Source organism: Stenella coeruleoalba, assembly GCF_951394435.1.
Source record: "Stenella coeruleoalba genome assembly, chromosome: 12".
NCBI lineage: Eukaryota > Metazoa > Chordata > Mammalia > Artiodactyla > Delphinidae > Stenella > Stenella coeruleoalba.
Window position 1 is genome coordinate 82118511 of NC_137158.1, and position 12050 is coordinate 82130560.

Genomic DNA, 12050 nt, shown 5'->3' on the forward strand with positions numbered 1-12050 from the left:
GAGAAGAGAGAAAGCTATAGTTAGACTGGTCACTTAATTCAGATTTTTATATTTGGTTATAACTGGTATAAGGAAGACGGTGACTTAAATTGTCATTCTTGGAGATTTGAAACGGTGGCTTGATATAAACCATATGTTTCAGAGCCGGGGGTAGTGTACTTTGTGCTGGTTACTGCAGAAAACAACAGTGGAGTGAGCCGTCCAGTTTACAGAGCTGAAAGCCTGCCTGGTAAGTCTTATCTAGAATTGGAGGCTGTATTTTTGTGACTTAGATTGGGAGATTCTTTGCTTCATCAGGTCAATACAAATCTAGAATCATTAAAGAGTTCCCAAACAAGAAATTTTTAGACTTGTATGGCAAGCTGAAAGATTGAAAACTAGGAGAGATTTATCCCTTCTTTTAAAATAATTTTGATGTAGGTTATTAGCGTATTGTCTTAAATTTCGGAGTACTCATTAGAGTAAACTATGTATAAAAGACCAAAAATGTGTGTTGTCCATACAGGTTAGGGGCCTAGTCACTCGTATGGCCTGAGCAGATCCTTTGGAAGATTGTTGAAGAGACCATTGAAATATGCGTTTAGGGATGCACTGAAATGTGGACAATACAACAGTCCTCCTTTCTAACGATCAAGTTACATTTTCCTAATTTAGGAGGTGAATGGATCAAGATTGATGGTTTTCCCATTAAGGGTCCAGGACCATTTAATGAAACCGTCACAGGTACTATTTGCTCATTCGGTTCATGTCTTCACCGAAGCACCATCTCAAAAGAGGGCCGTGCTTCTGTCACACACACATGTGCTCACAAACCTTCATCCGGTCCCCATCGCTAAACTAACACACATGCCGCACGGTTTTGGTCGATCTGCTCTGCACCGGATGGACCAGACTGCAGCCAGTCTGCAGTCTGCACTCCTCACTGCTCTTTCATGTTCTGGTGTGGGGGCATGTCTTCGTCTACATCTGGGGATGCTGTTGCGCTGTTAACAGGCAAATATGGTGGTTGAGATGGCAGTCCTGGCCCGATGAGGATATTTGCACCTCTTCTACCTGTGGATGCAGAAATGAATGGGGCCCACCAAACAGTGGCCTTGATTGGCTGACATGCTACATCAAGGCTTTCTCTCTTTTCTTATCCATGGGCTATCTTGTGATATGTTAGATAACCTGCCTTCCATCTCAGCTCCATATTTGTATATATGTGTGTTTTATCATTTGGATGTTGATGTTGTCTGGCCATATTGTTTTACTTGTTGGGAGACGTGTTGACATTTCCTGTGTGCTTCATGAATATATTTGATTCATGGTTAAACAATAATGCAAAATGAAAGCAGTTATTTCAGAGTGTGGTTGGGTGATATCCCAAAGGCAGTGTGGCAAGGAACAGTGTTTTTAAATACATCGATCTGGTATTGTTGTTGAGAGGAAGGTGAGTATGTGGAAACCAATGACCCTAATCTGCTTCTCAGGTCAGATTTGATGGGTGTAGGCAGTTTTCAAAGTCCGCTTTAGACAAAAGGAGAGTGGAAGAACAAAGCAACCAGAAAAGGAAACTGGATTTCTAGGAAAGGTGATATGTTCTTGTTTAAATACGTTGGATGTGAGGGGATGTAGTGGCGATGTCTTATAGGTGATTGGAGATGAGGGCCTGAAAATTGGAAGAGAGAAGCAAGAGGTAGGTATGGGTTTAGGAGTCAAGCTGTAGAGGGAGAACTAAAGCAGGGAGAGTGATGAGTGGGTGAGAATTAGGAGAGACAAGAGTAGAAGCCAAGGATCAAACCTTGGAAGACATTGACAGTACAAGAGTCAAGAAGGTAGTAGTACACCTAGAAAATGTGCAAAATAGGAAAGGATGTTTATTTCAGAGGTTGTCTTCCCCTAAAGATACACGTGTAAACATTCACAGGCACACATAAACCTTTTACTGACAGATGTACTGTGCCTTGTATTTGAATTTTATACTTTGTATTTAAATAACCATTTTATTTTTATCATCTTCCTGAGAGAGTTTTCTGAAGGGCAGTTTTAGAGCAAGCAATTTCCTTACTTTTTCTTAAGTAGCTAATTTCTTATGCCTTCTTTCATAGAAACAGGTGTGTGTGTGAGAGTGGGTGTGTGTGTCCTTTCTGAGTAAGCACATGTGACAGAAACCCTGGGAACTGGGAACCACAGACAATCATGCCCCAGCTCACTCTTGGTTTTATGGACTGTGAGATCCTTTAACCTGTCTCTGCAGGAGCCTCTGTAGGCCCTAGTTGCCAAAGAACGCTCTGCTATAATACATAACACTGTATTTGCCATACATTATGTTAATAAAGGTGCTGGAAGAAATTGCTAGCCAAAACCTTTTGCAGTATATGATACAAAGCAGAACTTAAAAAAAATGCATATACAGAATGCATAGACTTGGTTACAGTGCTCCAGAAAAGAATTACATTTCATTGTTAATGAAAAAAAAAATAATTTATGGGAAATTATCAATAAGGGATCAACATGCATCTGTACCTTTTTTAATATGGCCTGGGAAATATGCTATGCTATTTTTCTGAGGAAATTGTTAATATATGATAATCCTGTTAAACAAAAGAAGTACTATTCTGAATTCCAGGTATCTTCATGCAAAGGAAGGGATTTGTCCTAGAAACGCAGACATTAGCATCTGCACCTGGTGTGAGGCCCCAGGGGTTGGCTCTAGTGCTTTGATCAGTAATACCTCACGTTCTTCCGGTGTTTATTTGAAACCAGAGGAAAATCCGTTCTTTTATTCTGCTGGAAACAGTGGTTTCAGTTCAGATTTCAGAAGGCCTCCTTTGCTGGCTGGAATCTATCTTCACCTCATGGTCTTTACTTAAAAACAGGACTTTAATTATTTAATTCATTCATTCAGGGCCTGCGGCTTTCCAGGCAGAGTTCTGGGTGCAAAAGACGCCACAGTGAATAAGATAGACAGGGCCTTAATGGCCTTAACGAAGACTGCGTTCTAGTGGGAAAGAAAGACAGTAAACCTATAAGCAAAAAGTAACGCATACAACCTGTATGAGTTTGGTAGGGATGCCATAACAAAATATCGCTGACTGGTTACCTTAAACAATAGGTATTTATCTTCTCACAGTTCCAGAGTCTGGAAGTCCAAGATCAAGGTGTCAGCAGATTTGATTTCTCCTCATGTGTCAGCGGATTTGTCTCTCTCTGGCTGATCTTCCCTCTGTGGGCATGCATCCTGGGTATCTTTGTCCAAATTTTTACTCCTTCTAAGGACACCAGTCAGATGGGATCAGGGCCACCTGAGTAATAACCTCATTTTAACTTGATCACTTCTTAATAGGCCCAGTCTCCAAACACAGTCACATTCTGAGGTAACTAGGGTTTAGGTCTTAAACATAAAAATTTGGGGGGTGGGGAGACACAAAATTTAGCCCGTAGCATAATCATAAATTCTTTGAAAAACCAGCAGCGCTGTGAAATAGGACAAGCAGGGTGGCGGAGCCTGGGGGGTGCCAGTAAGATGGCTGAGAGCCTGTGAGGACTGTCTGAGAAGCCACAAGAGGGGAGGAAAAGCGTGCAGGGAGTCCTGGAGGTGGGCTGGACCTGAGTGGTTCTCAGATGGTCACTCAAGCAAATGTGGACACTCTCAGGACTCAGAAAATGATAGGACCAAGCAAAACTGCAACTCTAGGGCAGAAGTTTAGACTTCCTCTTCGGGTAGCTCATCGCATATCTTTTTGTTAGAAAGTGTTTAGTATGTAAATGTGAAATCTCTCCTGTTGAGTTGTAAACCCACCTGCCTTTGCTTTGTCCCAGGGAAGAGATGCTGCAAGTCCCTTCACTTATTGGAATCCTATTATTTAGTTTTCCTGCAGACTTTTCTGAAGTTGTTTTAGCTTTTTTCCTGTGACGGGATCTGGGTAATCTGCTCTGTGCAGAACCAGGCACTGGGAGTCAGAATGAGGACCACGGTCCAGGATGAGGACCACGGTCCACCTCTGCTTCCAGCCAGCCCGGGGCCTCAGAGGACAATCCATCTGCTCTCACTAGCTCTTCAGCTGGGAAATTTTAGCTCTCAGTAGGATCACATGTATTTTTAATAATGTTATGGTTTTCTAACAACCTAGTCCTTTGTGCTTTCCTTAAGCTCTGGTGCCCAAACTAGACATAAAATAGAAGTCATACTGATGCCTCATATTTTCTTTACATTATACTTAGTTCATGAAGCTTACCTTTTTTTTTTTTTTTTTACAGTTAAATTATAGCTCAGAGTCAAGTTCAGCACAGAGTTCACAATTCTCTTAGGCCATTTCCAACCAACACTGGCATGATACCTGTGGTCCAGCCATTACTTTCCTCATCACAGTCACCCCCTGATCCCCAGGTTGCTCCCTGAATCCAGATAGCTTGAGGGCACTTAGCTTATTGTGCGCCTTGCCACACCTATGTCCTGGACTGCATCCACCTCCGTGACAATGGTCCCTTTGATAGTCTCACTCCTGTCACTGAAGATGAAGTTGCTCCCCTCCACAATCTAGAGTCATGAAATTCCCCATCATCTCACTTCTTCAGTGCCCTCATGTCAGAAGCTTGTTTCAGATCCAATCAGGCTTTGGGTCTGTAGACCCTTCCCCTTTCCAGAGTCCAGAAGCCGTCTCCTGGCTCCTTTCTTGCTTAGTTTATCTGGGTCCCCAGCATTTCAGCCGCACTCGTGTCAGCGTGGCCATATGCCAGACACCCCCTCCCCCCAGCTCTCTGGTTTTCCCTCCTGCGTGCTAACTGCTGAGCCTTGTGGGAGAAATAAAGAGCTAAGCTGGTATGCATTGTGACAGCTTCTTATAGCTGGTTTTCTAACTTCATCTGGGCCCTCGGCTCTGCTCGGCAATGATTTGTCCTTACTCAGTTTCCTTTCTTTCTCTCACAGTGGCTAGTCCAAAATTTGGCCACTTTCTTCAGGCTCCTTACCCCACCTGCCTTCCTATCACTTCTAGCAAGTAACCTTGTTTCCTGCCTCCCTGGGAAGTAAAGGTCATCAGGGTGACATCTCTTGTCTTCCCCCTCTTGACTTCTAAGCCTTCACGGCTCCCTTCCCTCCTCCTGGCTCTGAGGAAAGTTTGCTGTTCTCTTTCAGGCTGACTTGAGACACGGAAAGCTTCTTTGCAAGCGTGGTTAGACCCGAGGGCTGTTCTGGGGTCGGATTCAACTTTGGAGCCTCCCCTCCCCCATAGGAGCTGGCTCAAAAGCTGATTGGAACAGGTGTCAAATTATTCGACGCTGAAACAGTGAAACTATGAAACCCCGAAAACCAAAGCTTGGCCTCTTCCCTTTCTTCCCTGGCACTCCTTTCATAGGAAATGTCTGTGGACATATCAGGAGGGCATGCCCCGAGCATGCGTTTTGGTCTTTTCTATCAGTAGTTCATCAAAATGAGCACCCATCTCCAGGTGCATTTTCTTGCTAGTTTGTTTATATAGATGTGACTGATGTGGAATTTGAAAATTCTAACCCATTGTCTTGAGATGGGCTCCTTCCCTAATCTCTTAACTTAGAGCATAATTAACCCATCAAACCGTAATCGTCTCCACTGCACTGTTGCAGCCCAGACTCAGGCTCAGCCAACAGTGAGAGCTGACCTTCTGAGCCCCTCAGACATACAATGATGGGGCTCCCCAGGAAGGCTCCAGGCTCTGTTCTAAGAAGCTTCTCAGGTTCTAAGCTTCCTTCTAAGGTTCTAGGGTTCCTTTCAGCTTTGAAATGTCATGAATTAATGACACTAAGGCACTTTGAATGAGTGATCCTAAGCTCTGCAAGCAGTTGGGAAGCATTCCTGAGAAATGGCTGTTTCCCTTAGTCTCCACCCTACTTGGAGTGTCTTAGGTCAGCAAATCCAGGAAGCGTATTAGCCAAGGAAGAAACACTGAATTATAGTTTCTGGGTGTTGGGGTGGTGACTGAATGCACAAGGGTGCCCAGGATAAAGAACTGTCTCCAGTGATACACTGGAAGTGGCGCCCTCCCCTTCTCTGGCTGCAAATGGCAGGCGTTCTGCCAAGTGAGCCAAGGAGACGGTCGTGGTAACTCACTTAAACTGATGTGTGTGTGTATGACTCTGGGAGAGAGTAGCCTGGGTGGCGCAGCAATAGGCGAACCACAGGCAGCACTGCCGCCCTGGGCGGTCGTCAGATAATCCTGGAGCCAGATCCCGGGGCTGCTGAGCGTTGGACTTGAGCTTTAAGTGTAGCCCAGTTCAAACTTTTTAATTATGAATCCAAGACTGTCCTCTTTGCACGCACTGGTTTCAATTTAACAATTCTTTGGCCCACAGGGAATTAATACTGTCTGTGACATTATATTTTCAGTAGCTCTCTCATGCAATTATTAGTGTTTTTTTAAGCGTGCAATGCACAGGGCAGACCTGGTTTGTGGTTCCTGGTCTGGGTGGGGAGCTCTTCTGGGGCAGGGCAAAATGATTTACTCATCTTTGTATCTCCAGAGGCTGGGCCAAGCGCACAGTATGTGCTCAAGACATGTTTGTCGAGTGAAGTGAATTTGGAGGCTGCGTCTTCTCCACACCTGTGCTCTGGAGGACGTGCAGTGTGTCAGGAGGTCGGGCACCCCCGCCCCGTTTAGCTGCTGGCTCTGGGGCTGGCCCCGGGCAGGCCACTTTGCCGTCACTTTGCGGTGCTGTCATTAGTCAGAGATCCTAGTTCTTTGCCCCCCCCCCGTTTCTGGGCGGGGCCTGGGGGAAGGATGGCGTTGAATGCATTTGGAGATTGGAGTTCCTCAGGGCTGGCTGCTCTGTGAAGACACAGTCAGATCCACCTGCTGCGGGGTTACCTCTCTCCGCGTTCATCCTGGGGCTCAGGCCTCTATGTGAGGGCCTGTTTCAAAGCCGCCTCTCACATCAGAATGGTTAGACTTCACCAGCCTTAGAGGTTGTTCTTTAATCATAAAAAGTAGGCAGTAGAGGCTTGTGTGCAGAGCTGTTGAACGTCATTTAGCCAGACGTTCTTGGGTGGGAACTCGGGAGTCTCAGCCCAAACAAGAATGCCATGGGAAGGACTCAGCGCCGGCCAGCTGCCCGGAAGAGGCAGCAGTGGTGAGCAGCCTTCCAGGACAGCAGGGCTGAAACCCACATTTTGCGGTGTTTCATCTCCATGTCTACACTGACGAGTGTCAATATCTGTGCACAGATTTTCCCTTCAGTGAACTGTTAGGAAACGAGCGACTGTGAGCGAGGCCCTTCCCCCCATGGACGGGCGCGTATTTCAGAGGCTCGTGAGTGGCTGCTTCGAGTGGGTGGGGCAGGGGCTGTGGACAGCTGGGGAGATGAACTGTCCCCACTGTCCCCACGTGTGTGGCCTTGAATGGAATGTCGGCCGTCCTTGCCGTCAAGTCTTAGAGGAACCTGCAGTAGTTAATAAACCTACCGGCCCGATAAGGCCAGCGTCTTGGGGGCTGGATGCCACTTTCTGACTGCGTATCTGTCACCGGCTTTTCTTTCGACATCTGAGTGAAAAAGAGGGTGGGAGGGGCAGTGACATCACTGAAGAGGGTTGCAGCTTCTCATACAGGCTCCCTGCAAAGGAAGCTGTCAGTCCTGAAGGAAAGCACTTTCTTATCTCAGTTGCCAACCTATTCATATATTGTAACGGGATCTTTCATTTGCATGTTGGAGAGTGCTAAAAATTGAAATAATGAATAGGAAAAAGGTCTTTCACACCCAGGAAACAACTGCATTGCTGAGTATCCTACTCCCAAATGAAACAAATGCAGAAGAGCTTTAGACTAAAACAAACCAAACCAGAAAAAAGCTTTGAGTAATTTTTCTTAGAATTTTTAACACCCCTTCCTCTTAGCTTACATCGACCAGCAGGCTCTGTGTCCTCTGTGAGGTGAGGAAATGCTAGGTGTCCACATTTCAGCCGTTAAGGAGCTCAGGAGAGGATGATTGCCTCCTTTGCTTTCTGTGGCCCTCTTGAGTCCTCAGGAAGTGTGGCTGAGAACTGAAGCACCACCAGATGGGCCCAGCAGATGCTTCTAATGATGTGTTTTCACATCCCTCGTGGAGGAAGCTTTGCAGCGGGTCACCTGCAGGAGGTCCCCGTCCTTCCTTCCACCCTGAGTCAGGTGAGGCTGGGCCAGGGATGGGGAGTGAGTGAGCTGGGCCCAGGCAGGTGGCTGAGCACGTCGGCAACTGTGTCACTGTTCCAGGCTTGTAGTTGAGCCACTGCCCTGAGTAGGACACAGAGACCTTAGCTCTGCCTTCGTGGTGGTGGAGAAAAATTATTGGTTTAACGTAGGGAGAGATGCCCCTCAAAGGGCTTATGATCTGTAAGACTGAGGGATGTGTCCATGCAAACAGTTATAGGACTGCTGATTTCTTGTTCTGGTCGTAGAGCACGGCTTCGTCGCCAACTTGTGCAGAGTTTGCCTGTGTCGTTAATGTCCTGCTGGCTGCCATCGTGGGGCGACCTGGCCTTTGCAGCCTCAGTCCTGTGCGGTGACATTGATGGTGTAATTTTCACTGATATTCATAGCACCACTGGGGTCAGAGTCAGCCACTGATTGGCATTTTTGGATGACATCCTGAAGCTGCTGACGTACTGGTCATTCTTGGGGCTTCTCAAACTGGGTTCTCAGAACTCGGGAGAACGTGGCACTGCCAGGAGTCCAGGAAGGCATGAGGTAAACGACGCAGATCCGACGGCTAGTGGTTTCTTGATGGCCGGTTATTTAAAATGTTATTTTTGACTTTAAAACAGACACCAAAATATTATAGAGTAGTCTATAAAATTCAAATGCAATTTTGGGATAAAACCGAGATTGGGGCTGAATTGCCACGCTCCAGGCTTCTGGGGGTTGAGCTCATTTTCTCTGCTGTTACATAAACCTTGGTGAAGCATCTGAGGAGCTCTGTTCAGTGGTAGAGTGAGCCAGCACTTTTGTGAAACAAACGGCCGAACAAAACAACATGGTTGGAGTGGAGCGGTCCCGGGTTGGCTGAAGCATTTGCTTTGTTTCTGAGACAGTCCTGCTGGATTTTGTGGACCCCACTGGCCTGTGGGGTTGGCCTCTAACTGCACCGTCCCTTTCTATACCCGATGTTGAGTAGGATTCCCTGTGGCTTCCTCATCTGGGGACAGCCTGGCTGTCCCCGCGTGGTCCTAGGAAGCAGGAAAGAGGAGTCTCTGTGAAACCTGGACGGGGGGCGGCAGAAATCTTAAACCGAGGGCACTTGGGTTTGTCTGTATTGAAAGTTAGTTTTAAATGCTTTATAAAAGGCTTCCCCAATCCTTAACATGATTCGTAATTGACATTGATCAGCTCGGGGGAGATCAAGGTTTTTTGTTTTTTTTTTTTTCTTTCAAGACCTTCTCTCTTCTCCCAACCCCTCAAAAAGCAGCAGCGATGGACTGACTCCAGACGATGGTTTAGGGGTGCTGCTCTGGTGTCTCTGAAGGACGCTGAGATGCGTGCCTGTCACACGCATTCTCCCCTTGGTGTCCACAGTGCCTCCCGGGATGAGTCAGGCAGCCAGGCCACTGGGGTAGCTGACCAAGTACTTGGCTTTTCGTCAGATGGTCGCTCCTCGGAGACGGAAACACGGATGAATGTAAGGGGACTAGTGTGATGAGTGGATCCTGACGGAACAGATGGACCCAACTTCCCTGAAGAGCAGCCAGGCCCTTGGGAAGGAGCTTGGCTGGCATCTTCTGAAGCAGGGGTACCCACGGCATGAAAGTCTTAGGTGGTGATGCCTGCCTCTGCAGACCCGTCCTTCACCAGAGGTGTCTGAGAAGCACCAAGGGGGCCCTCGTCCCGGACGGGCGCCACGCTTATGCCACAGCGTGCTGCTGGCGACGCCAGCCCTGCAGCCGCCGTGAGTTTCGGAATAACAGTGCAGGGAACCAGGGCAACAACTCCGACAGACCTGGGCTCCGATGCTAGCTTAGTGCCTCTTGCTGCCTGGCTTCAAGATTCTCCCTTAATCTTCCTGAACCTCGCTTTTATTGTCTGTCAGTGGGGTGTTTATTGGGTTATTGTGAGGGTGCTTGTCAAATGACTTACGTCGTAGGGATCCGATAGATTAGGAAGGTTGGTGATGCTCTGACAGACGCTATTCCAAAATGAAGCCACGAGATTTCCTTTCTCCTTGTTAAACAGCTGGGCCTGTCCGAATAGACAACAAGTCGGTACGTCGTTCAATGTATTGAGGTCCTGCAGAGCTTTGGGACTCATCAGAGGTGTTGCAGGAGGATTATGTCAGAATTCAGCCAGGAAGAAGGAGCCCTTGGCAGACAGAGGCTGTGAGGTGTTGCTGACCCGCCCCCGTGTCGGGGGGGGCAGGGGACCCAGACTCACATTGAGGGCAGCAAAGCACGTGTCTCTCTCCTCCGGCTGAGACAGCTCATGTCACCCCCTCTAACGCATCTTCCCTCCCCCTCTCCTGCCCCCTCTCCACTTCCTAATCATGCTTATTCATCAAAAGCACATACAAGCTCTGGAATCTCACCCAGACAGATAGACGTTGGGGGGGGGGGGTTGTTTTCACAAGCCCTCAGGTGTTCTGATGCACAATGCAGCCTGAGGACGGCGCCTCGCGGCCGGAATCCTGCCCACCCTCCGACCAGCGTCTCTGGTGGCCTTGAGGTCTGCTGCTTGGGGAGGCCGGGGAGGCTGCCTGGGGCAGAGGCTGGGCAAGTGGAAGGCCAGTGGGCACCCCGGCATGAGGATAAGGGCCATCTTCTCAAAGCTTGGAGGTCAGCACAGTGGGAGTCAGGTTGGTCCGTAAGTGGGACAGACCACTTACTCTGCGAAGCTCTAGACTGAGTGATCCCTCACATTCTCCTGGAAAACGAGAATGTCCTGCTAGCTGAGACCAGGCTGGGGAAAGCGGTCCCAGACAGCGGTGGCCGTGTACTTTTATGCCAACGAAGAGGAGGCATCTGCTCAGAGTGATTGGTAACTGAGATGCTGATGAGGGCAATGAACAGTGCTTTCTATTTATGGTGCAAAAAAGTCACCTGGATGGAGACAGCCTCATATTTTAGAGGCTTTGGCAGTAAGTCCATCTCTTTTGCTCACGTCTGGTTCTTTGGAACCCATTTTTTTAGTGCCCACTGTGTGTCAGGCATCACGAAAGGCTTTGTGATACACCCACAGCTCACTTTCCGGAAGGAGCCACCCACCCATCCACTGAATCTGATAAATGGGCGATTTCATTTTTATCGCGACGACAAACACAACAGGCACTGTGTGCTTGATAGATGCCAGTACGATGTGAAATGCTTTACGTGGACTCGATTACAAAACCCAGTGTGCTGGACACTAGTTTACAGAGGAGGAAATTGAGCTTCGGGGAGGATTCTCAAAATCACACAGGCAGTGAGAGGTACACTCAGATTCAGACCCCTACTTCTGGGCCTGTGGAAGCCCAATTCAGAAACGACACGTTTAACGAAGCCTTGAATTGTAAACGGGCAAAGCGTCATGTTGAATTTTGGATTTTTTTCTTTGTGATAAAACAGATTTTAATTCCCTCCAATTTCAGAATTCTTGCCAGTTTGCATAGCTGGCGATACAAATCGGGAGAGACATTCTTCTATTTATTTATTTTTATACATACATTTATTTATGGCTGTGTTGGGTCTTTGTTGCTGCGCGCGGCCTTTCTCTGGTTGTGGTGAGCGGGGGCTACTCTTCGTTGCGCTGCGCGGGCCTCTCATTACTGTGGCTTCTCTTGTTGCGGAGCATGGGCTCTAGGTGCACAGGCCTCAGAAGTTGTGGTGTGTGGACTCAGTAGTTGCGGCTCACGGGCTGTAGAGCACAGGCTCAGTAGCTGTGGCGCATGGGCTTAGTTGCTCCGCGGGATGTGGGATCTTCCCGGACCAGGGCTAGAACCTGTGTCCCCTGCATTGGCAGGCGGATTCTTAACCACTGCGCCACCGTGGAAGTCCTGGGAGAGACGTCCTAATTGTGCCTGGCTTTTGGATACTTATCATAATCTACATGGCATTGTTTCACCCAGCTGACCTGCCTCGTGTACGGTGTGTAATCACT

At 47.9% G+C, this 12050-nt stretch overlaps 1 protein-coding gene across 3 annotated transcripts in view; it reads left to right on the plus strand.

Annotated features, from left to right (window-relative positions):
* FNDC1 (fibronectin type III domain containing 1) overlaps positions 1-12050 on the plus strand; it is a 113703-nt gene that overhangs the window by 44989 nt on the left and 56664 nt on the right. The window contains exons 3-4 of one of the 3 annotated variants that reach the window (XM_079940020.1): positions 143-229; positions 655-723. The exons of the other annotated variants lie outside the window; for them this stretch is intronic. Of the exons in view, the coding sequence (XP_079796146.1) occupies positions 143-229; positions 655-723 (156 nt within the window). The remainder of the gene's footprint in view (positions 1-142; positions 230-654; positions 724-12050) is intronic. 3 annotated transcript variants of the gene reach the window in all.